This window comes from Blastomyces dermatitidis, assembly GCF_000003525.1.
Source record: "Blastomyces dermatitidis ER-3 genomic scaffold supercont1.3, whole genome shotgun sequence".
NCBI lineage: Eukaryota > Fungi > Ascomycota > Eurotiomycetes > Onygenales > Ajellomycetaceae > Blastomyces > Blastomyces dermatitidis.
Genome location: NW_025544776.1, coordinates 6,709,094 through 6,735,518, shown reverse-complemented (window position 1 = coordinate 6,735,518; position 26,425 = coordinate 6,709,094). Strand labels below are relative to the sequence as shown.

General features: G+C 47.2%; 12 protein-coding genes across 14 annotated transcripts; 6 read left to right on the top strand and 6 right to left on the bottom strand.

Annotated features, from left to right (window-relative positions):
* Positions 1 to 165: 165 nt before the first annotated feature.
* Positions 166 to 2,636, top strand: BDCG_03705 (mevalonate kinase). Its single transcript, XM_045419353.1, has one exon. The coding sequence runs from the start codon at positions 661 to 663 to the stop codon at positions 2,329 to 2,331; it is 1,671 nt and encodes a 556-aa protein (XP_045275683.1). The 5' UTR covers positions 166 to 660; the 3' UTR covers positions 2,332 to 2,636.
* A 4-nt stretch (positions 2,637 to 2,640) lies between these two features.
* BDCG_03704 lies at positions 2,641 to 8,027 on the top strand. Of its 2 annotated transcripts, XM_045419352.1 has the most exons (4): positions 2,641 to 3,710; positions 3,787 to 4,136; positions 4,262 to 4,366; positions 4,438 to 7,859. In XM_045419352.1, the coding sequence occupies exons 2-4, from the start codon at positions 3,865 to 3,867 to the stop codon at positions 5,162 to 5,164; spliced, it is 1,104 nt and encodes a 367-aa protein (XP_045280570.1). In that variant the 5' UTR covers positions 2,641 to 3,710; positions 3,787 to 3,864; the 3' UTR covers positions 5,165 to 7,859. The 2 variants fall into 2 exon arrangements, with proteins under 2 accessions (XP_045280570.1, XP_045275682.1); XM_045419351.1 differs by having other exon boundaries at positions 2,641 to 4,136; positions 4,438 to 8,027.
* On the bottom strand, positions 3,306 to 8,054 carry BDCG_03703 (threonine dehydratase). Its single transcript, XM_045419350.1, has 3 exons — positions 6,843 to 8,054; positions 6,714 to 6,767; positions 3,306 to 6,633 (listed from the first exon to the last, which is right to left on the bottom strand). Exons 1-3 carry the CDS (start codon positions 6,974 to 6,976, stop codon positions 5,574 to 5,576), a joined length of 1,248 nt encoding a protein of 415 aa, XP_045275681.1. The 5' UTR covers positions 6,977 to 8,054; the 3' UTR covers positions 3,306 to 5,573.
* An 81-nt stretch (positions 8,055 to 8,135) lies between these two features.
* On the bottom strand, positions 8,136 to 11,247 carry BDCG_03702 (methionyl-tRNA synthetase). Its single transcript, XM_045419349.1, has 8 exons — positions 10,980 to 11,247; positions 10,762 to 10,880; positions 10,622 to 10,693; positions 10,464 to 10,550; positions 10,273 to 10,404; positions 9,849 to 10,210; positions 9,302 to 9,764; positions 8,136 to 9,197 (listed from the first exon to the last, which is right to left on the bottom strand). The coding sequence occupies exons 1-8, from the start codon at positions 11,176 to 11,178 to the stop codon at positions 8,889 to 8,891; spliced, it is 1,743 nt and encodes a 580-aa protein (XP_045275680.1). The 5' UTR covers positions 11,179 to 11,247; the 3' UTR covers positions 8,136 to 8,888.
* On the top strand, positions 8,654 to 13,111 carry BDCG_03701. Of its 2 annotated transcripts, XM_045419348.1 has the most exons (4): positions 8,654 to 9,304; positions 9,476 to 10,912; positions 10,994 to 11,545; positions 11,613 to 13,111. In XM_045419348.1, exons 3-4 carry the CDS (start codon positions 11,500 to 11,502, stop codon positions 12,095 to 12,097), a joined length of 531 nt encoding a protein of 176 aa, XP_045280569.1. In that variant the 5' UTR covers positions 8,654 to 9,304; positions 9,476 to 10,912; positions 10,994 to 11,499; the 3' UTR covers positions 12,098 to 13,111. The 2 variants fall into 2 exon arrangements, with proteins under 2 accessions (XP_045280569.1, XP_045275679.1); XM_045419347.1 differs by having other exon boundaries at positions 8,654 to 10,912.
* BDCG_03700 (STE24 endopeptidase) lies at positions 12,125 to 13,019 on the bottom strand. The gene is made up of 5 exons (XM_045419346.1): positions 12,918 to 13,019; positions 12,826 to 12,838; positions 12,684 to 12,767; positions 12,564 to 12,610; positions 12,125 to 12,458 (listed from the first exon to the last, which is right to left on the bottom strand). The coding sequence occupies exons 1-5, from the start codon at positions 12,951 to 12,953 to the stop codon at positions 12,375 to 12,377; spliced, it is 264 nt and encodes an 87-aa protein (XP_045275678.1). The 5' UTR covers positions 12,954 to 13,019; the 3' UTR covers positions 12,125 to 12,374.
* Positions 13,112 to 13,146: 35 nt separating the features above from the next.
* BDCG_03699 (60S ribosomal protein L38) lies at positions 13,147 to 14,920 on the top strand. The gene is made up of 4 exons (XM_045419345.1): positions 13,147 to 13,378; positions 13,561 to 13,689; positions 13,843 to 14,652; positions 14,872 to 14,920. Exons 1-3 carry the CDS (start codon positions 13,315 to 13,317, stop codon positions 13,887 to 13,889), a joined length of 240 nt encoding a protein of 79 aa, XP_045275677.1. The 5' UTR covers positions 13,147 to 13,314; the 3' UTR covers positions 13,890 to 14,652; positions 14,872 to 14,920.
* On the bottom strand, positions 14,316 to 16,062 carry BDCG_03698 (uncharacterized protein). Its single transcript, XM_045419344.1, has 3 exons — positions 15,854 to 16,062; positions 15,639 to 15,718; positions 14,316 to 15,471 (listed from the first exon to the last, which is right to left on the bottom strand). The coding sequence occupies exons 1-3, from the start codon at positions 15,873 to 15,875 to the stop codon at positions 14,674 to 14,676; spliced, it is 900 nt and encodes a 299-aa protein (XP_045275676.1). The 5' UTR covers positions 15,876 to 16,062; the 3' UTR covers positions 14,316 to 14,673.
* Positions 16,063 to 16,088: 26 nt separating this feature from the next.
* Positions 16,089 to 19,216, bottom strand: BDCG_03697 (uncharacterized protein). The gene has a single exon (XM_045419343.1). It carries the CDS (start codon positions 19,074 to 19,076, stop codon positions 16,692 to 16,694), a length of 2,385 nt encoding a protein of 794 aa, XP_045275675.1. The 5' UTR covers positions 19,077 to 19,216; the 3' UTR covers positions 16,089 to 16,691.
* A 96-nt stretch (positions 19,217 to 19,312) lies between these two features.
* BDCG_03696 (DNA polymerase delta subunit 2) lies at positions 19,313 to 22,216 on the bottom strand. Its single transcript, XM_045419342.1, has 5 exons — positions 21,784 to 22,216; positions 21,496 to 21,682; positions 21,216 to 21,347; positions 20,097 to 21,129; positions 19,313 to 19,986 (listed from the first exon to the last, which is right to left on the bottom strand). Exons 1-5 carry the CDS (start codon positions 21,825 to 21,827, stop codon positions 19,682 to 19,684), a joined length of 1,701 nt encoding a protein of 566 aa, XP_045275674.1. The 5' UTR covers positions 21,828 to 22,216; the 3' UTR covers positions 19,313 to 19,681.
* A 574-nt stretch (positions 22,217 to 22,790) lies between these two features.
* BDCG_03695 (uncharacterized protein) lies at positions 22,791 to 23,971 on the top strand (the record flags this gene model as incomplete). Its single annotated transcript, XM_045419341.1, has 3 exons — positions 22,791 to 23,092; positions 23,157 to 23,547; positions 23,741 to 23,971. The coding sequence occupies exons 2-3, from the start codon at positions 23,230 to 23,232 to the stop codon at positions 23,969 to 23,971; spliced, it is 549 nt and encodes a 182-aa protein (XP_045275673.1). The 5' UTR covers positions 22,791 to 23,092; positions 23,157 to 23,229.
* Positions 23,972 to 24,250: 279 nt separating this feature from the next.
* BDCG_03694 (uncharacterized protein) lies at positions 24,251 to 26,362 on the top strand. Its single transcript, XM_045419340.1, has one exon. The coding sequence runs from the start codon at positions 24,563 to 24,565 to the stop codon at positions 26,027 to 26,029; it is 1,467 nt and encodes a 488-aa protein (XP_045275672.1). The 5' UTR covers positions 24,251 to 24,562; the 3' UTR covers positions 26,030 to 26,362.
* Positions 26,363 to 26,425: the final 63 nt, after the last annotated feature.

Sequence of the window (26,425 nt, the reverse complement as noted above, 5' to 3'; positions counted from 1 at the left end):
GACCCAGTACACCGTCAAACTTCCATAAACAGCCACAATCTGGGCATTTAAACCTAGATAGGAATGTGGTGCATACTGAAAATTTCCTGCGACTTGGCGTTGTAGGATCCATCTAAATAAGTGAGCTCTGACTGGTCAGCGGCCACTGTGTGGCGAGGGGGAGACCAGCGCTCCTTGCATGCGGTTTCTCGAGCCCCAATCGGCTGGGTTCACGATGTCGTCGCCCTGTACGGAGTAAGGACCCGGCGATCGACTACCGGCAGAACAAATAACCCCCTAACAATCGGCCTACGCTGTAAATAAATAATGAATACGCCAGTACATTGTAATAATACCGCGGCCCTGATACGTTGTTCTGAGTCAGGGGCGAGACCTATCCCAAACGGGTAATTGGCTGTAGGTTAGCTCAGCCCAGCAACATCAACTCCGCTCTCCAAGGCATCCAACATTAAATTTTTATAACTTTTGTCGCCGCGCACCACGCACGCACCGACCCCCCGGTCTCTGTCGAATTGCGCTCCCCGCTATGCATCATCAGCTCAGCCATTGGCATTGCGAGTGACCTAGCCTACTTCGCGGCTCGCAAACTTGGCGAAATAAACGCATCGGAGGACAGACGGGTTTGTATTACCTGTGCACCTCCACCGACCATTATTCCCCATGGAGAAGTCCGCACGACGAAAGGGTGGGAGCATGAGACATTCAAAGGCGAATGCGAATGCGCGGCGGAAGGTTGCCAGCATTCTAACTGAGGACATCGACACAGAAATCCCTACCAGACCGAAGCATACGACCCCCCAAGCCAAAAACCTGACCCCTACCCCCACCCAGCAACAAGAAGACTCGTCGGAAAGTTCAGATGGCATAGCAACACCGTCTCCCACACTCTCGGGGATGAACGGTCACGCGGGTGAACAGCGCGATACCCCAATTGTTAGCAATCGAACTAGGATGGCGAGAAAAGCATCGTCTCCCATGGCCCCGGCCTTCATGGTCTCCGCGCCCGGCAAAGTCATTGTCTTTGGAGAGCATGCTGTTGTTCACGGTAAGCGGGCTATGGCCGCCGCCATTTCCCTCCGCTCATACCTCCTGGTTACTACTTTATCGAAATCGCATCGCACCATTACACTTAATTTTAGAGACATTGAGTTGGATCACACATGGGATATTGATTCGCTGCCCTGGGAGTTATTCCGACACCCATCCAAGAAAAAATTCTACTACGATTCTGTCACTTCTCTTGACACCGAACTCCTTGAAGCTATACAGCCACATGTCGCAGACATATCTATTGGTAAACCAGATGACGTGCGGAAAATCCACCAAAGCTCCGCGACCGCCTTCCTCTACCTCTTTCTCTCCCTTAGCTCCCCGCAAACTCATGCTGCAGTTTACACCCTGCGATCAACGATCCCGATTGGCGCTGGATTAGGAAGCAGCGCTAGTATAGCTGTCTGCCTTAGCGCAGCTCTCTTGTTGCAAATACGTATCCTAGCAGGCCCACATCAAGATCAGCCGCCCGAAGAGGCAGAAACTCAGATTGAACGAATAAACAAATGGGCGTTTGTTGGTGAAATGTGTATACATGGCAATCCTAGTGGTGTGGATAATACCGTCTCAGCTGGCGGAAAAGCCGTCATATTTAGAAGAGGAGATTATTCCAAACCGCCCTCTGTGACTCCCATACTTGATTTCCCTGAACTTCCCCTCCTCCTTGTCAATTCGCGCCAACCACGATCTACTGCAACTGAAGTCGCGAAAGTTGGAAAGTTTTGCAAAGCACACCCTGCAGTTTCTGAATCAATACTCGAAGCTATAGATCAGGTTACGGAATCTGCCAGCGACTTCATTCAATCCGGGGATTTTGACTCAAGCTCCATCGAGGCAATCGACCATTTTGGTGAGCTATTCCGCATCAACCATGGCCTCCTCGTTTCGCTAGGAGTATCTCACCCCCGCCTTGAGCGCATCCGAGAATTAGTCGACCACACCGGCTCCGGCTGGACAAAACTTACCGGTGCCGGTGGCGGTGGTTGCGCGATAACCTTGCTAAGAGCAAACACTGACCCAGCAGTATTGCGCCAGCTAGAAAAAACTCTAGACGATGAAGGATTTGAGCGTTATGAGACAACTCTTGGTGGGCATGGCATTGGAGTGCTGTGGCCTGCTGTGCTAAAGAATGGAACGGACGAAGAAGGCGGGGAAGAAATTGACCAGCAGAAATTCGAGAACGCGGTTGGAAACGCTGGGATTGAACGTTTAGTTGGTGTGGGTGGGTACGAGAGGCGAGAGGGTTGGAAATTCTGGAAGCGTGGAAGCAATAAGGAATAACTACCGTTCTACACAATACGGATTCGCTTTTTTATCCCTTGTTGTCATCCAAATGGAACGGATGTCATCTTTACTGGATATTCGTTGAAACTCCTGATGGATCATAACACCTTTAACCTTGTGGAAGCCTATCCTTGAGCAACCTCATCTATCCAACAATCCTCAAACCAAACACCATCTTTCTCTTCATTCCTTATCCACCTATCGAATTCCTAAGTCTTCTCACCACCATCCTAACCCTCGAACGCATCACTCAATGCGAACACCCCCTGTACTGCTCCTTTTTTTTTTTTTTTTTTTTTTTTTTTTTTTTTTTTTTTTTTTTTTTTTTTCCAAAAGTGATTCCCCATCAGCGACTCTCCTCGAATTAGAAAAATAACCCATGGAGTTTAACCCGAAGGAAGAACATCATAAAAGGAAAACTTCAAAACCGGACAAGAGTGGCATGGGAGCAATCTCGGTTTCTTTTTTTCCATCAGTGGTTCATTTCTATCTACTGAATTTTTATACCAAGCAACCCCATTATAATCATTCAATTCATTTCTGTACTTTTATATATTATGGTTCCGTTTGTTAGCGTGCTGTGCTTCTTCTTTTCGTTTTACTTTCTTGTTTTACATTTATATTTTCTATTTTTTTCGGACGTGTTTTTATATTTAATCCGCTGTTAAATTAATTTTTGTGCAGTGCCGGCATGTGTTTCATTGCTACATTTCTACTCACTGTTTGTATACTCCGGGCTTTTCGGTAAAAATAAATATTACTAGATCCATTTTTCTCCGGGCGACTAGCATCTACTGCATCTCTCTTTGGCCCGCAACGGTTTGATATCCGTTAACAGATCGAAACGTATCCCGCGGTAGTCAAGGTCACGTGGACAGCTAGTCACGGGGTTTTCTTTGTTCTGCGTAGCCACGGCCGACGTCAAATTGCCGGATTGGGAAGTGGAGCAATTGGAATCAACCTAGATTTAACGACGTGAATATCAAGCTTTCGATTGTTGTGCATTGTCTATTGATCTCATTACTGGACAAGGCTCCAGATACAAGCACCTCTATTCTATTCTATTGTTCTTGTCCTACAATACTGAGTGTTTGGAAAAGTCACCTTTTCTTTTCCATTCTTCATTAATTTTGAGGCTGAAACTCTGATAAAGCTCAGAAGACTGACTACCTGCTTTTGTCTGCCATCAAGATATCTGGAGACTGGAGGAGCACAATCGTGGACCAACACGCTTTGCTGCTGTTTTGAAATACCATATATAACAGCTTCGGTTTGCCGGATTCAAAACTCCCACATGAGATACCAGTACTCCTCCAGGTCGTGCGGGGCTATCAGCGTGGTTTGAAGTTCTTCCATTGTTCTGCGCAAAGGAGACTGTGAGGCTCAATTCATCTATCAACTCTCCTCCCATTTGACTTATTCCTCTACGACCTTCCAATTCTTACTCTCTAGTTTATCCATCAAATCCAATCAAACAACATATATAAGTCCTTGCATCTCGCGAAGCAAGACCACCAAACAGCGCGCAAAATGAGCAAATATTCCACCCCAACCTGGGCTTCTATAACCCCGATCCCGCTCGACGATGGGTCAACTTACTATGACAATAATGACCCAGAGCGGCAAGGAAAAGGCGTGAGTGGGAATGGGACGTACCCGCTCGCCACAATTGCCTACGCGCCCGAGTACGAAGAGGCAACCTCGTACCTGAGGGCGGTTATGGCGGCAAATGAGATGTCCGAGCGGGCGCTGGAGTTGACGGGGGATGTGATTTTGATGAATCCGGCGCATTATACCGTCTGGTGAGTATTATATTATGTCATCTATGTCTATGTTGTGAAACTGGGGTGTTTCCGATTTTGATTTGGGTCGGGCTGTTGCTGACAGGAATGGGGATCTCTCCTCTCCCCCTTTCTTCATGGTCCAGGTTATATAGAGCTCAGATTCTCGTGGCGTTGAAGAAGGATCTCAATGAGGAGATTGAGTGGGTTAATAAACTCGCATTACAGTGTTTAAAGAATTATCAAATATGGTAAGCGGGAGCAATCAAATAATATTCTCACTGTCCCCTGCTTTGATAAGCCTGCTAATATGCAATACCAGGCACCACCGCCAACTTATCATGTCCAACTTGGAAGCATTTCCGACGCTCCCAGGTACCGAACAGCAATTCCTCATGCAGGTGTTCGCCTTGGACTCTAAAAACTACCATGTCTGGACATACCGCCACTGGCTTGTCCGCCACTTCAAACTCTGGGACCACCCGCAGGAACTTGCGGACGTCGAAACACTGATCGACCAAGACGTTCGCAACAACTCTGCTTGGAACCACCGGTGGACCCTAAAATTCGGTCCGCGGGGCGACGTCGATAGCGGCATGCCAGTAGGTGTCGTCGACAAGCACGGCCCCAAGGGAAGCCTCGACGTGGTGGATGAAGAGCTCATCGACGCTGAACTCGAGTATGCCAAGGACAAAATCCTTCTTGCGCCAGAAAACAAGAGCCCCTGGGCCTATGCACGTGGAGTGTTGCGGGCTGCTGGTAGGCCGTTAGCGGAGCTTAAGGGGTTTGCGGCGAAGTTTATTTTGGAAGAGGTAGATAGCGAGGGGTCTGTTGTTAAGTGTCAGGTTAAGAGCAGTTTAGCTGTGGAGTGGTTGGCGGATGTATATGTCGAGGAAGCGGAAGAAAAGGACGCGGAGGAAGAGAAGGCGAGGAAGGCCGAAGCGGTTAGGATGCTTACACTATTGAAGGATAAGTATGACCCGATCCGCAAGAATTATTGGGATTATCGCATTCGCATGCTGGATGGGGAGTCTGTGGCAGTCGCTTGAGATGACTCTGTTGTAGGATGCAGCCTTCGGATATTTGACATACATCTGGATGTGTCCAGGGAAGCTAGGTTTGTTTTCGATAACGACTGTTGTCAATAAGCGATCCCACTACATTGCAACTCAGGTATGCGAACAAAATGACATATTATGACAGGGAGATATGAAAAATCAAATTAAATAAACTGGCTCATTCACATTGGGCCGAGGCCTGGGTTATTTGCAACATTTCTGTATTCTATCCTGGGGGCTCTCTGCCCAAAAGAGTGGCACTCGATTTGCTTCTCTGAACTAAAACGTAAAGCCAAAGCAAAACAGATACGCCGTTTATACTCCCTGATGCCTAGTTCCCAGTGCTAAGACCTTTACATTCAAAAAAGCAAAAGAAAAGAGACGGGGAAAAAAAGTTAATTCACCCACTCCCCGACCCCCATCCATTATTCAGCCGCTCCCTATATTCTGCGGCCACCTCAACGGTAATATTACTTCCCCCGCAAACAATGACAACGACACGGCTCTCAGGCCCGAATCCCGGAATAACCTGCGCGAGTTTAGATGATAGAGCACCACCACCCACAGGTCCTCCATTGGCATGACCATTCACCCCCTGATTTGTCGCAACCGGCACAATGCCCTCCACACACAACCCACAAGCCAGCTCAACCAGCAAACGATGCTCATCAACAAGTCTCAAAACCCCTCTCGCCGCGTCCGCATCATCCATAACAAAGCTGTGCGCTTTCATCCCCTCAGGCGGGTACAGGACATTCTTTAACGTTCGCTCCGCAACCTGGATAGCCGCCAGCGACGTGGCCTGGGAGGAAACAGCCGGCAAGGTAACGAGCGAGCGCTTCTCGACCGCTTTCGCAAGGGACTCAGCCCCCCTCGTCTCCAGCGCGAGGATATGCACGTCCTTCCCACGACTGGGATCGACAACGCCGCGATCCTCCGCCCGGCGCAACTCCCGCTCAATCCCCAGCATGATGCCATTCATCAACCCGCCCCCACCAACACTGCATACAATCCCGTCGACGGGGAAGGGCCGTCCGCCGCCGCCCACCGCATCCCCGTCGTCCTCCGGCGGCATCTGCGCCGCCAACTCCTCCACCAGCGAACTCACCCCCTCCCACGCCGCCTCATGGTCAAACGGATGCAACTCAACCGCCACAACCTCGCGCCCGTCATCGCCGATAGCACCGCGCATCTGGCCCATGAGCACATTGCGCATGTACGTCGCGGCGGCGTCGATGGTATCGCCGTGCGGTACGGTAATGGCGCCCGCGGCCTGCAGGCGCTGCAGCATCATTTGCTTAGTGTAGACGGGGACGACGACTGTGCAAGGATACCCGAGGGCGCGGGCGGCGGTGACCGCGGCGATGCCCGCGTTTCCGCCGGAGGGGATGAAGAAGTGGAGGTTTTTGTTCTGGTTGGCGGGGCGCGAGAGGTGATGGAGGATTAGGTTGCCCATTGCGCTGAAGATATGGGTGTCAGTACTGTACATATGTATGGGGTGGGGGAATATGTGTTGGGTGGCTCATGAGCTACTACTGACCGTGATTTGAAGGAACCGCCTGGCTGCATGTTTTCGAGCTTGAGGAATATGCGGCTGGCATTTGTTAGTATTGAGAACCCCGTTCATAAATTAGAAGTGTTGTCGGGATTGCGAGTAGGGTGGGCTTACCATCCTGCCAGCTTTGACAGTGGCTCGGATTCAATCAGGGGTGTTTCCCTCCATGGCTTTGGTTGTGATTTTGGGTCCAATACCCTAGACCTGGAGTGGAATTCTTCATGGATTGGTTCCCCGTAGCTTCCCATCTTGAGGATAGGTAGGTATGTGGTTGATTTGCTCGGTTTGCTCGTTGCAAAATACGAGCTTTTCTAGCAGATGGATAGGAGAGATGTAGGATATATCTATATCTATAAATGATGTATGGGACGATAACGATGAGTCAGGTATCACAGGTCGTAAAGTATATTTTATTTCTCAAAGTTTAAAATGAAAAAATGGGAGCCTTGGAAAGGACTATAGATATAGGATGGGGGATTGATGGTATGTATCTCTTTTGGTCTTAGCTCGGATGTTGTAGGCGTCCTTTTTTACCTTCTCCGAATCCGGGAACAAGGCGAAGATCGTGACAAAACTAGGGACCGAATCTGACTGGACACATCCCGCAGCAGGTACTCCTGGATTTATTTATAGTCCGATCTCTTTTCGTATCTTCTTTTGCCTTCACTGGGGATTGAGTTTCCCGTTTTTCGCCTGAGCGTTGCATCCACCTGATCCCCATATAGTCACTTTCCCACTCTAGATGTTTTAAATCCCCCCGTCCCCCGGGCAAATAAAGTAGCTAGAAAACAGGGCAGAGGACCCTAGAAGTACATGTACATACATCCCTCCCCTGTTTATTTTCACTCCCTATGCATCATATATTCCCTTTTAATATAAGATTTTCTCTCATCTAATCTAACAGCAGTATTGTTGACAGAACAGAGGATGGTATTCCGCACAATTGCGACGCAAATGGATGTAGGTATAGTTACTTGGTGGCTTCTCTCATTCATCACTTGTATGTATGTACAGTCCATGTACAGAGTCAAGTCCGGTACAGAGTCCGGGCGGAGGTTGTGAGAAATTCCCCTAGTCACGTACATATCGTACAGTAACTACATGTACAGTACTACCACCCGCATATCCAAGACATCATGATGACGTGCGAGTGGGTATTTTACTAGTTACTGTACTGCGTATGCTACTTTACTTGAGAGCGACATCTCTTGCTGTGCTGTGGCATTATTATTGTAATTGTCCTTTCCCTGTTGAGGCAGAACTTCCCCAGCGAAACAAAGAACATCGCGGGCAACCCAACCGGCGGCGTTCTAGGCGACATAGTTGTAGAACGTCGGGGGGTGGGGTGGTCGGATTAAAGTTTCCCGCGGAAAGTTACTGCTCGGCAAGTGTTTTCCGAACCGGCTTGACTGCCGGATGGGTTCCTAATTGTTGATTGCCGGCACTGGAATCTGTGCAGACCTGCCACATGTATGTATAGTACATACATACAATGTACTATATCAAGACACATCGATTCCAAAGGAAAAGGAGTTGTTTCTCTTGAATGAAATCGGCTGAGAGAATGATGGGCCATAGTGATTTAGTTTGAGCGAGCATTTCTTCTGATTTACGTAATGGATTTGACTGACAGCAAGCAGGCAAGTATATCTAGAGTAGAATAATATGATACAAAGTAGGAAGGGGGTTTCAGATGCAGGCATATGGTTTGGCCGTGGATCGCGTAAAACTGAATCGGCGGCCACGTTCCAGCCGGGAGCCTTGTACTGCACATACAACCAAGCCAAGCATGAGGGGATTGTTTCCCTGGGGTATCTGTACTCTATACAGAAGAGCTAGACCGAGGAGTCGAAAGTGGAAAAGCGTCGCAATCACCATAGTAGTAGCAATCAAGGATTGTCACCATATTCAAAACTTCGAGGATTTTTTTTCCGCCTGGGGAAGATGATGTCTGTCCGACCGTTCTAGACCTGGGCTGAGGCTCAACGGTTTTGGATCACATGCGCATAAGAAACCATTGGCATTTTGCCTTTTCTTTACTTTTTTTTTTCTTGTCTCCCTAATCACCTGGTTTCTTTTCTTTTCATTTTTCATTTTTCATTCATTCAACTCCGAGTGTTAATCCATCGTATTGATCAGAAGATCGCCTATCACCGCCACTCACGCCTCGCTTATAAGCGGAGGGAACAAGGTGCCGGTTGTCCCCTCTTTGAGATCCACAAGGGGAACTCCGTAATCACGGTCCGCTCCGAGCTTGGCAGCGTTGAAATTGCGCTTCTCAACTTCCGCAACACCGAGCATGTCCAGCAACTCCAAGGATTTCTGCGGCATGAAAGGTTGCAAGAGGATGCCGGCTATGCGGAGCGATTCTGCAGTTGTGTATAGTACATCGTTTAGTTGGTTGGGGTTGTCGGCGCTGGGGTTTTTCACGAGGGACCATGGTTGCATTTCGTGGAAGTATTTGTTTGTCTGGATGGGTTGCATGGATACTGTGGTTAGTACTTCGGGTAGGGAAAGAAAGGAGGAAAAAAATATAGAAAAGGAATGGAAGAGGGATTGGAGATGCTTTGCACCTGGTATATAATTTCCATAATACTATTCAGCGCCCTGCGCGGGTCAAGCTGCTCCATCTCCGCTTTCACTCGCTCCGGTATCATCTCAAGAAGATCGTGATGTTTATCCCTTGTCAACTGGCCCTCAGTCGCCATGACAATACTGTCTCTGACATTCCACTTCTTCCCCCGCAGAAGCCGACTCGTAAGGTTTCCGATGCCCCACTGCAAGCCCTTCTTGTACCGTTCGATGATATAGGAGTTTTCATAGTCCGAATCAGAGGACTGAGCGCCGTCAATCGTGAGGTAGAAGCGCATCGTGTCGATGCCGAATCGTTCAATGGCAAAGTTCGGATTGACCACGTTGCCAGTGGACTTGGACATTTTCTCATGGTTAATTGTCCAGTGACCGTGTGCTAGGATTTGGCGAGGGAGTGGAAGGTCTAATGCCATCAGGAATGCGGGCCAATATATGCAATGGAATCTGCTCCGAAACGAGTATTAGTTTTTTTTGCAATACGTCTATTTGTGGACGCTGGGGGCTGAGTCCGTGATCGATTCCACTCACCGCAGTATATCTTTGCCAACTACATGCACATTTGCCGGCCAAATCGATTTAGAACCATGGGGGAAGGGGTATCCTGCATATGTTATGTAGTTCACCAGCGCATCCAACCAGACGTAAATGACTTGAGACTCGTCATAAGGCACTGGAATTCCCCACTTCAACCGACTGGCGGGTCTCGAAATCGATAAATCCTGTAGTCCCGACGAGACGTCGCTTACAATTCCATCCATGTAGTTTCTCGGCGTGATGAACCCGGGATTCTTCCTGAAATGCTCAAGCAATGGCTCCTTGAACGCCGATAACCGGAAATGATAATTCTCCTCTGACGTCCACTGGACTTCTTTCCCGGTTTCAACAGACGTCTATGGGAAGGATAGAATGTTAGCTAGGGGCAACCATTGAAACTGACAAGGAGGAAACGCACAATTATTTTCCGTCCTGTTGACGGGTCAAGGGTCGGCTGGACTGCTGAGGGAGGATAGAATGCTTCGTCACTGACGGAATACCATCCTTCGTGCTTCGACGTGTATATATAGCCCCGGTGGTTGAGCATGTCCTACTCAGAAGTCAATATTGCCATTTCATATGGGATTTGAGATATCGCACTCCACATACCCAAAAGTAGCGCACTGCCTCCTTATGCTCGGCGTCCGTCGTCCGTATAAAATGGTCGTACTCCACATTTCCTTTTCTAGCAAGATTCTTCAATCTTGTTAGAAGGAAATTGCCATCACGATTTCCCCAAACAACGTTCTTCGGATTGGCTATCATACCTTAAACGTCAGGCAGTTCTGATCGCATAGCTCTTGCGGTGTCATCCCGAGTGCGGCCGCCGCTTGTTGAATCTATACCCCAAAATTTCCAATGAGCGCTGTGTCTAAATTACGCCATATCCGATCCCAATCAATCATACCTTCAACCCATGCTCATCCGTACCCGTAAGGAGCTTTGCATCCGTATTACCCAATAGAATCTGCCACCGTTTCAACACATCTGCGACTATCATGGTATATAGGTGGCCCACATGCGGAGCTACGCGCAACAAAAGAAAAAAAAGAAAACCAGTTAGTATCTTTCTATGTACCCAATTGAACAACTAATTGGAGAAACAAAGGAATAGCCAAATCTCACCGGCATTGACGTAGAATATAGGCGTCGTGACATAAAATGGCTTCTTATCGGCAGCCTGTGACGGTGCTGTGCTGAGAGCCCGCCATTGCGGTCTCCGACGGAACGAATTTCTGCATGGTGAACATATCCACGGGCGCCTGTTTGTTGGCTTTGTAAACCTCGCCGCTCGGGAAATAGCGCGAAGCCCGAAGTCTAGCATAATTGCCTGGGCTTTTGTGAGCTGGGATGCAACTTGAACAGCGAGTTGCGGCGAGAAAGTTGAGTTCCGGGAAACGAGCACGTGGTCCGAGCTTCTAGAACAACCCCGAAACAAATATTTTCCTTTGACACCACGTCCTATATTTTATTGTCAAGGCATCCTTAACAATCAACATAGTCAACACTGCTGTCTACTGCGTACGGCTAGATATTGGCAAAGGCCTGTTCTACTAGAAGCTCGTGAGAGCTGCACATTTACTTGTTTTTACCTCCTGCATTTTTGCCAAACTGCAAGTCAATCAACACACCCACCACCTCTACCATGGCGCAAGTGACGGAGGATACCCTCACTAAGATATCTACGGAGGGTACGTCTCTTAAATATGTAAAATACCAGAGTATTCCATGTTCCCGCATCTAACCTCGCAAAAACAGCCGCCTCAGACTTCGTCCAATCCTTCTACCCCGCCCTCCAATCCGCGCGAAACACCATCGCCTCGTACTACGCCCCCGCCCCAACTCTCTGCAAAATCCTCTTCAACGGCAACGTCGTCGCATATGGGTCCTCCGTACAAGAAATCTTCGCAAACCAAATGCCACCCGCACACTACGAGGTACACTCATACGACTGCCAAATCATCAACACGAATTATCCCGCGATTCCTGCGGCATCATCCACCGCAACAGCCAGCGCAAAGCCATTATCGAGCTCCGCAGCGGCAAGGAATATGTCAATCCTGGTGATTGTGAATGGGTCTGTGAGGTTTGGGGAGGAGAGGGGCCCGGGAGACTTGTCAAATCGGGGATTTAGTGAAACGTTTGTTCTGGTACCGAATACACAGGCTGATGCTGGGGGCTTGCAGGCTAGGGGGAAGAAACATTGGTTGATCCAGAGTCAGAATTTTAGGTTGGTTGTGTGAGACGTTTATAGGAATGGGAGAAGAGGAGACTGTGAATATCTGAAGAGCTTATATTTTGGGAAGAGCTTGTTGACCGTCCATGGCTGGGACGATATATGAACTTTCTAACATGCAAGACAGCTGGGATTATTTGAAAGGAATACAAGAGGAGGCATGTTGGACTAGGAATTTACCCCGACGGCCTGCTCGAACTGAATATACAATGCAATACTAGCGCCATATCCGACGGGAAAGGGAAACGAATCAACATAAGGTATATCTAGGCCAACCACCAACACTATTTTCTCGGATGTCTCAAATTCGCCTTCACGCGTTCGACCAGATCCTCTCTTGACGCAGTCGAACTTGGCAGGAGACCGCGCTGTGGGGATGGATTGGTTACGTCAGATGAGAAATTCTTACCCGCATAAATTTACCTGGGGCCTTTTGGGGCGGGGGAAACGGCTTAAATTGGACCAGCACATACCGAACTAAGCCACCGTCTCAGTTCCTCTATTGACCAGTTTTCTGGGTCTTGAAAGATGGGTTAGCAAGGGTTGAGTGAAAAGAAGGACCTGTGGATATCTGGGATTGGAAAACAACATACTTCCTGTTGGGTCTGGTTCTGCGGGAAACATATCGCCACCCCAGATCGTCCATGCTGCCGCCGCTGTTACAAGACCTGCGAATCCTGCAAATACAGTCAGCTAAACAGCCGTGGAATGATTTATTTTATTGTTTGCATTTACCAAGGAATAGATTCTATCGAGCAGTGGGAATTAGCATGGATACATACTGGATTATAATAATAGTTTGCTAATATGTATTTCAGTAGCTGTACCTTTGAATTCAAAGCTTTATCCAACGGAGTAGGCATCTTGGCAACTATATTTTCTTATGTATAATCTTGACTTATAAGGTAGTAAAGGTATATCGATTAACAAGGACACATTCCCCCTATCAAAACAGCGTCGCCTAATATTCTTACATAATCAGATCCATCCAATGCCAAGCCTCATGCATGGGCCTACCTACCACATTAGGCCGTCCTGCAACCCTAATCAATCGAGCCCTAATCAATCTACACCGCACGCACAATCGGAGCAAGCTGAGCCCAGGCTTGAGAGGAGAAGTGAAGCTTTGATTTGCGACAGCGAAACTTGATATCATCAGACTGACCGACGTCCCACCTCCATCTCCCATATCCAACCTCTACTCACCAATTCACACCGCCCACCATGCCTAGCGAAGTCTCAGATATCAAGCAGTTCATTGAGATCTGCCGGCGGAAGGATGCTTCATGTCTGTCCACCCCCTCCCTTCCCTACCCCAATGAAGCTAGCAATTGCAGGCAGATAGGAGACGGGAGCTGTGTTGGGAGAAAATACAATTTATGGGAGGAGATTCATGGAATGCAATAATGATGGAGTTGAATAAGTCATATGCTGACTTTGGAGATGTTTTTGCCTACTTTTGAAATATAGCTGCCCGTATCAAGCGCAACCGCAAGACTTCCCAGATCAAGTTCAAGGTCCGGTGCCAACGATTCATCTACACCCTCGTCCTGAAGGATTCCGACAAGGCAGACAAGCTCAAGCAGAGTCTACCACCCTGTACGTTGCGGTCTCCGTTTCCCACTTCCTTTTTCTTGATTTCTTGTTGCGTCGGGAGGTTCTGCAGGGAATATAAAGTCGGGATGATTAAGGATTTTTGGGATCATGATTCGAGAATACAAGAGCTAACAATGTGCCACCATGACGGTATAGCCCTCAAAATCGCCGATGTCTCCAAGGGCAGCAAGAAGTCCACCTAGACGAATGGTTTTCGGGGTTTAATGAAGAAGGGAGCGGTGTTGCTGAGGGGACTTTTAAATAAATATAAAATATAATATTTGAACAAAAACAATGAATAACAAACCTTCCATCGAATACACGACTTTTTTCAACGGTAAACTGGGGGGATATATCCATTTGGCATTGACCGTGTGAATATACGTTTATCTCATTCTCTTCTTTCGGAAAGGACGAAACTCTCAAAATGGAGATGATAGCCCCGCTCAACGAAAGCAAAGTTGTCAACGGAAGCCAGGGTGCTGTGAGGTTTCTTACTTCTTTTCTTCATGTCGACATGGCAAAACCATTGTCTTGAAGAAAAGCTCCACCTACTACCTAAGTGCTTTTTTGGGAGTTGATGTAGTCAGTGAATGACTCCAATATCGAACGAATGATATGCTCAGAGCCCATGGTTTCTTATAAAATTTTGCCTCTTTATATACCTCTTTTATCTATTTACTTCTCATTTTATGAGCTCGTGGAATGCCTGTCGGTGTAACACTGGCTGATGCCATTTAGTCGTACTTGACATTAACCCGGATGACCTCATTTGGGGATGCTTCTTCTTGCCATTGACAAGGCCTCTGGAACACCTGCGCCTGTCAGGCCATCTTCCGTATATACAGTTATTGCTGTCTAAAGCGATTCGCGATCTCATTGATATCATGCCAATATTAACATCGTCGTGAAGCCCACTGGCTCACTTTGTCTATATTTCTCTCTTAAGAAACCTTTGAAGTGACCGTAAGAACCCTAATCGCCCCATCACCGCTCATATCTCATCTCAGTGCATTCCTCCACCCCACACCTTCTCAACAACTCCCCCCCTTCAATCCCCCTGAAACCTTCCCTCCTTAACTCCACCTCCCCAAACACATTCGGCTTATCAGACACCTTCCTAAACCCCAAGCTCTCAAACAAGGCTAAACTCCGCACATTATCCGCTCCAATCTTAGCGGACAGATATGCTAGCTTCTCCCCTACCACTTTTCCTACTTGCGCCTCATCCCGTCTCGCATCATCGGCAGTATGACCGCAAGACACACCGCCAGAAACAGGCGCAGAGGACGACGGTAAGGAAGAAACAAACCCCCTCACAATGTCCCTCTCATGATCCGCAATATACTTCAAAAAACATACCAGCCCTGCCTTTCCAAACCCTTTACCCTGCTTCGCTTTCTCTGCAATCATAAGTTCTATTTCGCCAACGACTCTTGCGCCGCCGCGGTTGGCAGCAGAAACAATACCATGGTCGTTGCCACCCTCCTCCTCGCCCTCCTCATCTAATCTCAAAAACAGATTCACGTCTCCCAGCATTGACTCTGGGGCATCCAAACATGGGTCAGCGAGTGCTCTCGTAGTACCTGATGACTCTGCGGGCGGGCTGACGTTGATGTCTGTAGCAATCCGAGCTGGTAATGCGGATGGTGATAAAGAAAATGTTTCATGGACCGGTAGGCAGATTATAAAGGTTAATTTATCCGCGTCGGTACGCCAGCTGGCTTGCATGGCATATTCCTCTTCGAGGGCTAAGGGTTCGGAGGCGGTGGCTTGTTGGATTTCCTAGGTTTGTATTATTTATTTATTTTTGACAAGGTGTTACTGATAGAAAAGTGGAAGAAATCGTTATATGCTATACTCCGTATGTACGTGTACATTATGTATCCGTAGACATGTGTACTGAAGTAAATATATTGAGAATATGTACACTGTATGTTGCATATACGTACCAGATCCTTCATCCACTCATGGTAGCGCGGCACATGGTGTTTGCAGTATGGGACCAGCAGGACGCGGGAAGAAGAGAGGGCTATAAGGTTTTTGTCAGTTTGGGTAGCAAGTTGAATAGATCAGAGATTGTTAAATTCCCAAACATTGAGAACTGCCCAAGGTCTGCCTGTGGGTGGGCAGACAGGGCTATAGATTAATGCCATGACGTACGTACCGGTCTTTTCGTTGATGAACATAATGAATCCCTATAAGAAACAGATAAAAGTTCTTTTCAAAAGTTCCTTTAATGTACATACATATGTGTATATGATATGTTTTGCCCACTTAAGGGATTGAAATGTGAAAGGTTATCAAATTTTCATGACCAGTTTGAAGTTGAGAATGAATGACCTTCAAAAAGTCACAAATGATTTACTCATTTTCTTCAAGCAATAGAATACTCAGAATTACTCCTGTATATTCAACTCTTTTAAAATATTATTATTCTCACTATACTATTCTTTCAGTATATTAGAGAACTTTATTTTAATTCTCTTCTATTTTCTAATCTTCTCTTTCTAATTTCTTATCTGCAGAAATAGAAACAGAATAACAAATTAAGTTAACTATAGAAGAACTTGATATAAGCTTTACAAGCTTCACAGATCTCAAGAATTACATTATAGACTAGCTGCTGTAAGAATTTCAGAGGTTTTCAATATAAAAGACTTGAAGAATTGATAATAATCTGATTTTTTGCTATCTAATGAATTCTTAGATACAAAAAAAAGGAAAAGAAAAGAAAAAGAATTGAATATCATTATATCTCTTTTAAAAGAAAACAAAACAGTAAACAATACTTGTAGGAAAAAAGGAAAGGATTTACTCTCAAGGATTCCGCAGGAAGTATCTAGAGCTCATGAGACCAATCAATCCTTGGCTCTTTCTCTAGTACATACATTGAGGCTTTTCGAGATGAGCGCCTGAGCAAGAGCACGAGAACACGTGATGGCAGCAATAGTCATTATCGTATCGGCTCTTCGTGTATAGTTGTCCAACTGAGTTCCATGGCGCTATTCCTTGAACTTTGAGGTGGAATTCTGACGGAGCAATTCCCTACACCGCTCCAGGCTGCTCTGAGCTTTCGAAAGTTCTTTAGAAAAGGTAGATCTGTTCTTCCCAAGCCTTTTCCTCTTTAGTCTGAGGTTCGGTGATATCGCAGATAGCGCATTGTGCATCTCAGCTCGTTCAAAATCTACAAGCATAGGGCGATTGCAGTCCTCATTCCATAAAATATTTCGTGGCTCGACATCACGGTGCAGTACACCTGCAAGGTGAATTGCTTGAAGAGACTGTGATGTCATCTCAATCACGCATGCTGAATTATCCAATTTCATAATTTCCAAGATGGGCTTTCCCGCCCAGCTCAAAAGGAGCATATGAGTATAAACTCCCTCGTCATAGTAATATGGGTATTTTGGGTCAAGCACGACAATTCCGAGACAAACAGGAACATAGTTTCCTTGAATATTGTGAAGCCTATGGTATACTTCATTTTCATGTTCAAGTTTATGTGAATTGTTGCGTTCGACGCCCTTTGCGAGTAGAGTGTAGCCATGCGATGAAAGACGGATTTTAAAAGCTGCTCCACAACTTCCCTTCTTGTAGAGAGGGCGACAGTTGGCATCCGGGCCACGGTCCCTGGAGAGCTGCTCTTGGATAAGAGCACGAAACTCCGCTGGCTGGATCTGTGGCTTAAGGTGAGCTAGATAGTTCGGGCAGGAGGTGTCAAGCGGACCATTGTCTCGTAGAGCCAGCAAGCACTGCTGAGAACAGTAAGGTTGGCTTTTGATCTTTGGTGATTCAGCAGCATGATCTATCCAATTCACATCACTGTCTTTGTTGGATTGCCCTTTCTTACCAGATTTTTGATCTGGGTTAGAGCGGGCTTGAGCGTTTACAGTTCGTCCATGACGTGTGGATGGTGACAATGGAGATGGAGATGGAGATATTGAGGGGGAAGGGCTTCTCGATCGAGGTACAATATCTGTGTGTGGCCGGCATCTGGGTCGTAATGTCATCTGAAAAGGAGAAAGCTTGGTAGGGCGTCGGCCCCGATACAGAGGTGAGACATTCTTCTGCCGAGCAGTTGGAGGTGTTTGCTCCAGGATATCCGAGTATTCAACCGGCCAGATGCCAAGTTCTGTGACAGCATCATACCATTCTTGCAGGACAGGAGGGGACACTAGAGCTCTTAAGGTAAATGATAGTACCTGAGCGACGGCAGTTAAATGGAGACTGTCATCGTTGATTTCTTGAACATCTTGGCTGGGAGTACAGACAGAACACATGACAGATGACGGATCATCAAGAATGTGTAGAAAGATAAAGGCTTCTCCAGTGCACACATAGCCGTACCGGACTCCCTTGGCAACCATGTAGGAGAACAACTGTGTGATGACAGCAGCGACTAACCGCTTTGAGTAGAAATCAGGATCATCTGAGTCCTTACCAATTACTTCTTTGGAAGGATGAATGTCCTGAGCCAGCCCTCTCACAATTTCATTCCGAGTGAGCTTGTGGGGTGCCTTGTACTCAATAGCGAGCGCCGGGATGTGCTCATCACCATCCTGGCGATAGATGCAGAATCGATCTGCCTGTCCTCCTGTGACCATTGTGGTCTCCTTTTTCTTTGCTTTATTCTTCTTGCCCATTCTCTTTCCAGTACTTGATTCAGTCCCAACCATGGATTCAATAGATGACTGCTGATCACCCGGGTTCAAATCAGCCGCCCGCACTGAAAGCCCAAGGTTAAGATGGCTGTCAAAGGTAATCGATCCGCGCAAGCCGAATGCTCTCTTAAGCTCGTCATTCTCATATATTCGGTCTATTATGGCCCGCACTTGATTTTCTACCGTTTCCCGTTCATAGTACCGAAGATCCCATTCCGAGGAAATTGGGCTGATAAGTTGGCGGACGTAGTCAAGCTGATGTAGAGAGGGGAAGAGCTTTTCTGTCAAGAAATGAGGATGCTGATTGAGCTTGTGCCACACCTTCATTTGCTCCTCATTGAATGTGTCCCACAACGTGATGTGAGTTGGAACCCTCCGATTTGTTGGTCTCGTTACCACGCCTTGAGTTGTTTGAGTAGGGTCAGTCACGATCTTGATCGCGACTAACAATTCATGGCAAGCATGTAAAAAGAGAGGCAGTGTTGATGACTCTGAGCTCGCAGCCAAAGTTTCTGCTTCTTCACGTCGTTGTTGCTCTTCTTCACGCCGTCTTCTTTCGCTTCTCGCCTCAGCTTCCGCATCTTGACGCCATTGTCTTTCTTGATCAAGTTCAGCTCTTTCTCGCTCACGTTCAGCTCTTTCTCGCTCACGTTCAGCTCTTTCTCGCTCACGTTCAGCTCTTTCTCGCTCGAGTTCGGCTAACAATTCTTGTATTTTCGGATCCATTCTAAAGTCATAATCTTATAGTAATGTCCCAACAGTGCTGTATGTGCTTAATTACAAATTGGAAAGCGGAGGAAATGTGGTAAACAAAACAAAGTGAACGGAACGGATTATCTTACTTCCGGGCATATTTGGCGAAAAACCACCCTGCAATGCTACCCAAAGCGTCCCTACGCAGCGTAGCATGTCACCTTGTCCAATTAACCAGCGCCACATAACCACTAGTTATTTAGAGGGCCAAAAAAAAAAAAAAAAAAAAGAGGGGGAAAAGAGTCAGCAATGATTTATCCTTCTGTACTCCGTACATACGCCTCAGTGTCTTGAGGGCGCCGAGTTCCACGATGTCGAGAGATTACCAAAATGGGAAATTAGGACAGGGAGAATTCACCTATCGATGCTGTAACTCGGTCACTAATGCAAGTTCCAGCCTACTCTCATTGAGGGAAAGTTCCAGCGCGCTACGCTTAATTACGGTGGCTATGCCCCTCTTCGCATTCATACCTGACATGCTGCATCTCATAAGTGATATCTAAATATGCAATAATATACTTCCCTCCAATAGCTAAAAGTCACATAAACATGGTTAAATACTCCCCAGCAATACAACCCTACTCCATTTTCACATCCCTATCACGATGGTTCTCCGCACTCTCCTTCTCAAAGGTAGCAAACTTGACAACTTCCACTTCCAACGTCTCCGCATCAACAAGTACGATCTCGCCGGTCTCGCTGAATTTCGGAAGCGCTATTACGCGTACGCGGGTACTCTGCTCTTCACCGTTATCCGAAGAAGAGAGAGCGGCGGCGGAGCCTTCGACAATTCCCGTTCGGAAACTTGGTTGGTTCCCTGCGAAAAAGACGTGCGGACAGGCCTGGAGGGTGAATGGGTCGTGGGATTGATAGGGATAGCACCCTGGGAGTGTAAAAGCAGGTTAATGAGTCCAGTTCAATTTCGTAGGGGATACAAGGAAAAACGTTGAAGATAACGAGGGGTTAGAAGGAAAAGACATGAAAAACACGTACATAACGTATCAGGGGCGGTGGGTACAGCGCAACGCCACCTTAGCATGGTTTCCATTAGCTGTAATCGCGCCTCACCATCTTTGTCACTCTCACTACCCTGGATGATATCCCCTTCGGCCTCCAAATCTATATAGCGAAGCACATCATCAACATTCTGTCCACTGCATCCCCAAAATCGCCAGCCCTCCACCTCGCCCTCCCAGGGATTCGTGACATTATCTAACCAGCCTGGGTCTGCGGCCTGCTCCGCCGCTCCTGGGCGCGCTGCAGAGCAATAGGCCTTTGAACGGGGAAACATTGCCCTGTGAATTTCCTGTTGGGGCAGTGAGAAATTCGCGGGATCGGTTTCGCCAGGCATAAGGGTAACGGGAATACTTGGAAGAATCTCAGCGAGAAATGAATCGAAATGATTTATTGGCGAAGCGTTGTAAGCTGTGGCATCGTAACCGTACTTTTTAGGGGCGTGACGCTTTTTCGCCAGGGCGGGGTCCGCCTTTTCAGCTTCTGAATGAGGGATAATCATGCTACCACCAAGGGAATTTCCGGCAATTATGAGGCGGGTTATTTGGGACGAGGATGGAGGGTTATTGCCGTTGTGTGTTTGAATGGGAGGCTCGTTATATCCAAGAAGGTAATCTGTTAAGAGGGACAAGGCCAGTGTGTCTCCTGAAGTGCCGGTGATACCAAGACCGCTGACTAGGGCTATCCTTTTTCTTTTCCCTTCAGTTCCGTCGCTACTTTCTTCGAGAGAACTGCGCTTCCGCTTAGTAGGCTCTTGATGAGCAGATGACCTCTCCCAACGCTCGGGCTGAGGCGGTAGATCGGGTACCTTAATATCGATGACTTCAAAATCGCCATTGGCGTTCTCCGTGCCGAGGACTGCAACAATTGCGCCTGTGACGAGAAGAGATGATTGTAGTAAAGTTCCGGTCAGTTGCAAACGGCCTGACTCATCCTCTAGCATGGTCTTTGTCAATGATTGATTCGAAGAATCAACATATGTTTTTCGACTAGGAGGGGCTGCAGTCCAGTGCTAATTGTATTGTTAGATTGAATATAAAGCATGAGAATATATATAAGAGAAAGTAGCAACAAGTTCCCAAATATTGACTAGCTTACTTCTTTTGAAATGTCGTCTAGAATGTTAGGCTTCAAGGGAAGATCCATATAGATTGTGCCAGCGACCCAACATAGTTCGCCTTGCCGTACGTCAAGCACTCTGTCTACCCGCCTTGCATACTCTCCTGCAATCTAATACAAGGGGGCTCAAGTTAGCACACTTTAGGAAAATATAGCAAACATACCAGCTCTTAGCTCTTTCTGATGAAGGGGGATATTTCAACTCCGGCGCTGAGAAAAGCCGAAATCCAACCTTATTAAAGAAATGACATGAACATACATTAAACCCTTCCCATGAAGCGACCGCAATTTCTGTAACGGCAGGCTTCAACCTCGCCAATCGCAAAAAGTAAATGTCAGCATATTGCTGCTGATAGTGCCTCATTTCTCCCCGTGGCAAGACGAAGGTAGAGAGCGGGGAATATGCCGACGGCTGCCGATATACTGGTGCATATTCCTCATTATCACTATCGTGAATCAGGTGTCAGTTTTAAAACCCGTTCAAAAAGTTATCTCCGCCCTACGACCTGCTATGCTATCGTGTTGGAGCATGTTAGGGACGGCATACCTTGGCGGGCGGAGAAATTGCTCCGCAGGATTGTCTAGGGTCATCTTCTCAATCTGCTGGAAGAAGTCTTGGACTATGGGAAAGCAATCAAGAGATACGTAAAGCCTGCACGCTTCTCTGTTCGTCCGCGGGATTCAATATTCGTCGTCGTCGTTGGTTTTGGAGATAATATCACCGAAGGGCAAAAGCGACGCGACGTCCAATTATCCACGCGTTTTTGGTTTAGCGGCTGCGCCAACTTTGAGTAACTATCACATGATAAGTGGGATTTGTGGCACGTGCTCTACCCGCTATATCTTGACACGATAAGCGCGCTATCTATCTTGGAAACGGCGGCTGTATTCTTATGTATAATCCATGGATAGTAACCATCATGATCAATGCCTTTATTCAAGTCCAGGGTATTACTTTAGGTGTCAATGGCATGTGTTCGATTTGTGGTGGCTGCTGCTGAATACCGGGTACGTACCCCATGCCCACTTCATATCCTTAATTTTAGGGGGAAATACGCAACCCTGGAGGCGCAAGTGGACCTGGCAATGCGCCTAAATCTTGGTAGGCCCTAAAACCCAATTAACTACTTAACCTTCTCGTCAGGGGTAAAATAATTAGAACATGTTCAGACGACGACGACACTGCAAGGAAGAGCGGAGAATTCACGTTTCATTCTTCTATTACATAGTGAGCATTTCAGGCCGGCGTTTAGCGGAGATATAATTATCATCTTTAGCGCTGAGTCGATCCGGCATACTGCTGAGATTAGCATTGCTGTCGGGGACTAAACTTAGGAGACCAATTAATCACCGGCGAGCACGTATGGAGTAAATAAGCAGCCCAGTCTGTACACAGGACAGGGGCAGCTGTTCTTCGGGAGGCCCAAACTCCGGCAAATTGGAAATGGAGAGAACGGGGGTTTCTTCAGCGGTGTTTAGGGGTCACTTTCGCTTTCCTTACCTAGATAGTGCTTGCAATTAACTATTGCTCCTAGAAGGCTGGAATAATCCCAGCCCGGGTCAAGCAAAAAAATGCCCACCACAAACGCCGATCCTGCAGCTATTTAGCGTGCTGCTTCCCCGCTTCAGGGTTGCTGCATATGGCTGGCGACTCTGCTCCCCTTCCCATTTACTCTCTCTCTCTCTCACACACACACACACAACTGCAACAATGGCACTGCAATGGTTCTGAAAAATATGTCCTCTTCCCGACGCGTCAATCGATCCCATCTCCTGCCGAATGGCGAGAGACTGTTTTACATGTGTACTTCCATCTAATCCGTAGTCGATCCCCTATATTGCGCCCCTGATAAGCGGTATGTGAGCCATGCCTATAGTATGACACCTGACAACTGTCTAACGTATATCTTCCTAAACCAGCGCCTACAGTTCACCCAGCCCACTCCCGAACCATAAGAAGCATACATATTAATCTCCCAAAAAATCCCCCAGAATGAAGCTTTGCTTGTCCGCCCATTCCAGTGGCGGTGGATTAGGTGCAAACCTCTCCGTCATCACCACCATATATCTCCTCCTCGCTATCGTCGCCTTCACCATTGCCCTACCGATCACACAACAATCAGATTCAATCAGCACCGTTCAACTTCCAACGGTACGCGAACAGCGAAGTCTACCCGGGTCGCTTGCAACTGCTCCGGAAGGGGCGGTTGGGGACCCTCCTTCGCCAGTGTATGGATCAGAAGGTCATGATACAGAGCCAATGCCAACGAAGAAACCCGTATATTTCACATTGCTAGCGATTTCAGTGTTTGTGTGTTTTATTATTGTGCTATTTGAGAGGTTGTGATGGTTTCTTCTTCTCTTTTTTCTTTTAATTTTAATATCTCCCCCCCTTTTCTTTGCCTTTTTTCCTTTCTGCTTTCTTTACTCTCGGGCTTTCTTTGTATCATAACTGCTTCAAGTCCTTTGTCTTTATCCCCCCTTTTATTCATGCATTAACATAGCGAATCGGGTATGGCGTCAAGGGTAAGGGGTCTCTAGCTTGGAAGCGCGATGGACTTTTCATGGGTAGTTTGGACGGTGTGATATGTTGTGTCGAGGGAAAACATAAGCAATGGATCTTTTGCCGCCGTCACAAAGGGCATGTTTTTCGATACGCGAATGACAAAGCTGAGATATTCAGGGTCAAAGAAGCCGTGTTTACCACGATTGGTGGACAGGGGCATGTTTCCTAGCAATTTTGTCCCAGACGGATATAGCTAAAACTAGTATTTATGAATGAAATTCTAGTGGCCTGGTATTTTTTTCCATCATTGACAAGTGAAGAAAAAACATTCAGTGCGTAGTACCAGCAACAGATCCAAGTTAGAAAACCCAGGTTTCATGTCAACAATGAATCAGAAATTGACAGTATTATTTTCAGGGCTTGTCAACCAATCTTTTACGAAGACAGACAGGCCTGGAAGCTTGGGGTGATTTATTTAGTTCCAACTAACACCAAATTAAGGTTCCATGCAACTTCCAACATCATAGCCAACACTTGATATTACATTACAACAGAATTCTGTGTCTTTTCAGTGCCTATACAACGCGATAAAGAATGGGGTTAACAATATTTTCGAATTGTATGAAACGGAGGAGGGTACTTTTGTTTCCACACTTTAAAAAAGGATAAATACTTCGCTATTCTTTTCGCGTGGTCTTCGCTGAAGGGACAGAAAGCACCACAGGGCTCGCTGTCAGCTGTAGCTACACCCACCGCGAGTTCTATATATGCTCTACAAAACTAGGTGAAAATATTCCACTGAATATAATAAACAAGTGACATGGCCAACTTGCCATACTCTGTTGAAAAATGGCGTCAACATGTCGCAACGGACCCGTTGGAGGGTCACGATCTGTCGTCCCTCAATGACTCGGCAACAGCAGCTTCAATGGAGCCATCCTTTTGCACTGGGACAGGATTAGATATCCTGAGCAACTACATTTGTCCGGATATCGAGACAGCGGACCGGGAAGTCGTCTTCGTGACTTGCTTTTGGGCAACCGTGTCTGAATCTCGAGTACGACTCTGCGAAGCCCTCCGAATGCTGTCCAAAAAGATCGTCAAGAAAAGAGCAGCAGCTTCGCCACATACTACTACCGTTGAAAATATCAAAGTCTACATTTGTCTCTCATCAGTTTCCCTCCTACAGAAGTTACGACATACCGAATCCACAGCTGGATATGTTTACAACCCGACAGAATGGAACGAGCAGCTCAAACTCCCAATCCCGCAAGAGATCCCCGGACTAGATCTGACCGTCAAATCCATCTTCATCCGGCCCTTTTCCGTCATGCATCCCAAATTCGTCATCGTCGACCGGAAATTCGTCTGGCTGCCTAGCTGCAACGTCAGCTGGGAGTCATGGTATGAAGGCGCCTTTCGCCTGAAAGGCCGCAGCATCGTTGAGAAATTCCATAAATTCTGGACAGAGGTCTGGAACCCCGACGCGCAACAGCCACACGGAGCAGCTGTCGGAGGAATATCAACATTCCCGGCCACGGCAGATGTAACTCTCCCACCTCTCAAAGACCCACCAGCCAAATCGGCCGGTCAACTCGTAAAATCGTTCCCCAACACCCCCGCAAACAGAGAACTGCACACTCTTTTTCTCCCATCATCGCACCATCAAAACCCGGCTTTCCGCCCGGGCATTTTCCGCTTACCAAGATCGGAGCCGCGCACGCCGCTGAACGCCTTTACCAAGTTCCTGTTTGCGAATGCCGAGAGCGAGATATACATCATCACGCCCAATCTTACCGCGAAGCCTGTGATGCACGCGCTAGTGCAAGCGCTGGAACAGGGCGTCAAGGTCACCGTTGTAACGAACATGAATCTCATGGTGATGGAACAGCTAGCCACATCAGGGACGACGACAGCCCGCTGCATAAATTCGCTGATGAATTCACATAGACGCGTGCTGTGTGCGTGGGGAAAGAAGGAAACAGACGCGACGGATGCGACGAAGCCGGGTAAATTAACGGTTCGAGAATGGAATGTCGCGAATTCCCGTCGGTGTAATCTAGGGGGCGGAAGTGCGTTTGTCAAATCACATTTGAAGCTCACTGTTGTTGATGAGAGGGTGGTTCTCTTGGGCAGTGGGAATATGGATCGTGCCAGCTGGTATACGAGCCAGGAGGTTGGCGTTGCTCTGTATTCAGCTGAGGTCGCGAAGGAGATTCTCCATGAGGTACTGATGAGGGATGTGGAGAAACATAGTAGAACTATTTACGAGTCGTTCGAAGCTTGAGCTTGCTTCTTTTCGTTTTCTTGTCGCACCGTGGGATCTATCTATTTTTACTAATGGGAACAAACCCTGTAATATTTAGAATATAGAATAATATAATTAGAATTAGAATTAGGCGCTAATGTTTAATTTCTGGTGTACACATCATTCCAAATGAGTGTGACAATATCGTCGCCAGCTTCGCTCAATACTTCAATTTGCGGATTCTGCTCAGGAGCTACTCAACAATACTACGGAAGCACCAATATCGAATTTATGATGGAAATCTGTTGAACGAGTTTAAAAAGATGTTTCTTAGGGATTTTACAGCAGTAGCAATGATATATACAGTACTCCGTACATAGTACAGCATAAAATAAGCATGACACACATTTTCGGCCCGGGAGAGTGGCGTCACGA

Coding starts and splice junctions, on each gene's coding strand:
- BDCG_03700 (XM_045419346.1), bottom strand. CDS start 12,953: ATGCCTACTCCGTTGGATAAAGCTTTGAATTCAAAG. Junction 12,611..12,683: donor AGAACCAGACCCAACAGGAA/GTATGTTGTTTT, acceptor CCATCTTTCAAG/ACCCAGAAAACTGGTCAATA. Junction 12,459..12,563: donor TGAGACGGTGGCTTAGTTCG/GTATGTGCTGGT, acceptor CCATCCCCACAG/CGCGGTCTCCTGCCAAGTTC.
- BDCG_03701 (XM_045419348.1), top strand. CDS start 11,500: ATGGCGCAAGTGACGGAGGATACCCTCACTAAGATATCTACGGAGG. Junction 11,546..11,612: donor CACTAAGATATCTACGGAGG/GTACGTCTCTTA, acceptor TCGCAAAAACAG/CCGCCTCAGACTTCGTCCAA.
- BDCG_03697 (XM_045419343.1), bottom strand. CDS start 19,076: ATGGATCCGAAAATACAAGAATTGTTAGCCGAACTCGAGCGAGAAAGA.
- BDCG_03696 (XM_045419342.1), bottom strand. CDS start 21,827: ATGACCCTAGACAATCCTGCGGAGCAATTTCTCCGCCCGCCAAG. Junction 21,683..21,783: donor CAATTTCTCCGCCCGCCAAG/GTATGCCGTCCC, acceptor GATTCACGATAG/TGATAATGAGGAATATGCAC. Junction 21,130..21,215: donor TAGACGACATTTCAAAAGAA/GTAAGCTAGTCA, acceptor CAATACAATTAG/CACTGGACTGCAGCCCCTCC.
- BDCG_03699 (XM_045419345.1), top strand. CDS start 13,315: ATGCCTAGCGAAGTCTCAGATATCAAGCAGTTCATTGAGATCTGCCGG. Junction 13,379..13,560: donor CCGGCGGAAGGATGCTTCAT/GTCTGTCCACCC, acceptor TTTGAAATATAG/CTGCCCGTATCAAGCGCAAC. Junction 13,690..13,842: donor CAAGCAGAGTCTACCACCCT/GTACGTTGCGGT, acceptor ATGACGGTATAG/CCCTCAAAATCGCCGATGTC.
- BDCG_03704 (XM_045419351.1), top strand. CDS start 3,865: ATGAGCAAATATTCCACCCCAACCTGGGCTTCTATAACCCCGATCCCG. Junction 4,137..4,261: donor CCGGCGCATTATACCGTCTG/GTGAGTATTATA, acceptor TTCATGGTCCAG/GTTATATAGAGCTCAGATTC. Junction 4,367..4,437: donor TTAAAGAATTATCAAATATG/GTAAGCGGGAGC, acceptor ATGCAATACCAG/GCACCACCGCCAACTTATCA.
- BDCG_03694 (XM_045419340.1), top strand. CDS start 24,563: ATGGCCAACTTGCCATACTCTGTTGAAAAATGGCGTCAACATGTCGCA.
- BDCG_03698 (XM_045419344.1), bottom strand. CDS start 15,875: ATGTTCATCAACGAAAAGACCG. Junction 15,719..15,853: donor GTTCATCAACGAAAAGACCG/GTACGTACGTCA, acceptor AAAACCTTATAG/CCCTCTCTTCTTCCCGCGTC. Junction 15,472..15,638: donor ATGAGTGGATGAAGGATCTG/GTACGTATATGC, acceptor ATACAAACCTAG/GAAATCCAACAAGCCACCGC.
- BDCG_03703 (XM_045419350.1), bottom strand. CDS start 6,976: ATGGGAAGCTACGGGGAACCAATCCATGAAGAATTCCACTCCAGGTCT. Junction 6,768..6,842: donor CTGTCAAAGCTGGCAGGATG/GTAAGCCCACCC, acceptor AACAAATGCCAG/CCGCATATTCCTCAAGCTCG. Junction 6,634..6,713: donor GGCGGTTCCTTCAAATCACG/GTCAGTAGTAGC, acceptor CCATATCTTCAG/CGCAATGGGCAACCTAATCC.
- BDCG_03705 (XM_045419353.1), top strand. CDS start 661: ATGGAGAAGTCCGCACGACGAAAGGGTGGGAGCATGAGACATTCAAAG.
- BDCG_03702 (XM_045419349.1), bottom strand. CDS start 11,178: ATGCTAGACTTCGGGCTTCGCGCTATTTCCCGAGCGGCGAGGTTTACA. Junction 10,881..10,979: donor TATATTCTACGTCAATGCCG/GTGAGATTTGGC, acceptor TGTTGCGCGTAG/CTCCGCATGTGGGCCACCTA. Junction 10,211..10,272: donor CAACAGGACGGAAAATAATT/GTGCGTTTCCTC, acceptor TCCTTCCCATAG/ACGTCTGTTGAAACCGGGAA.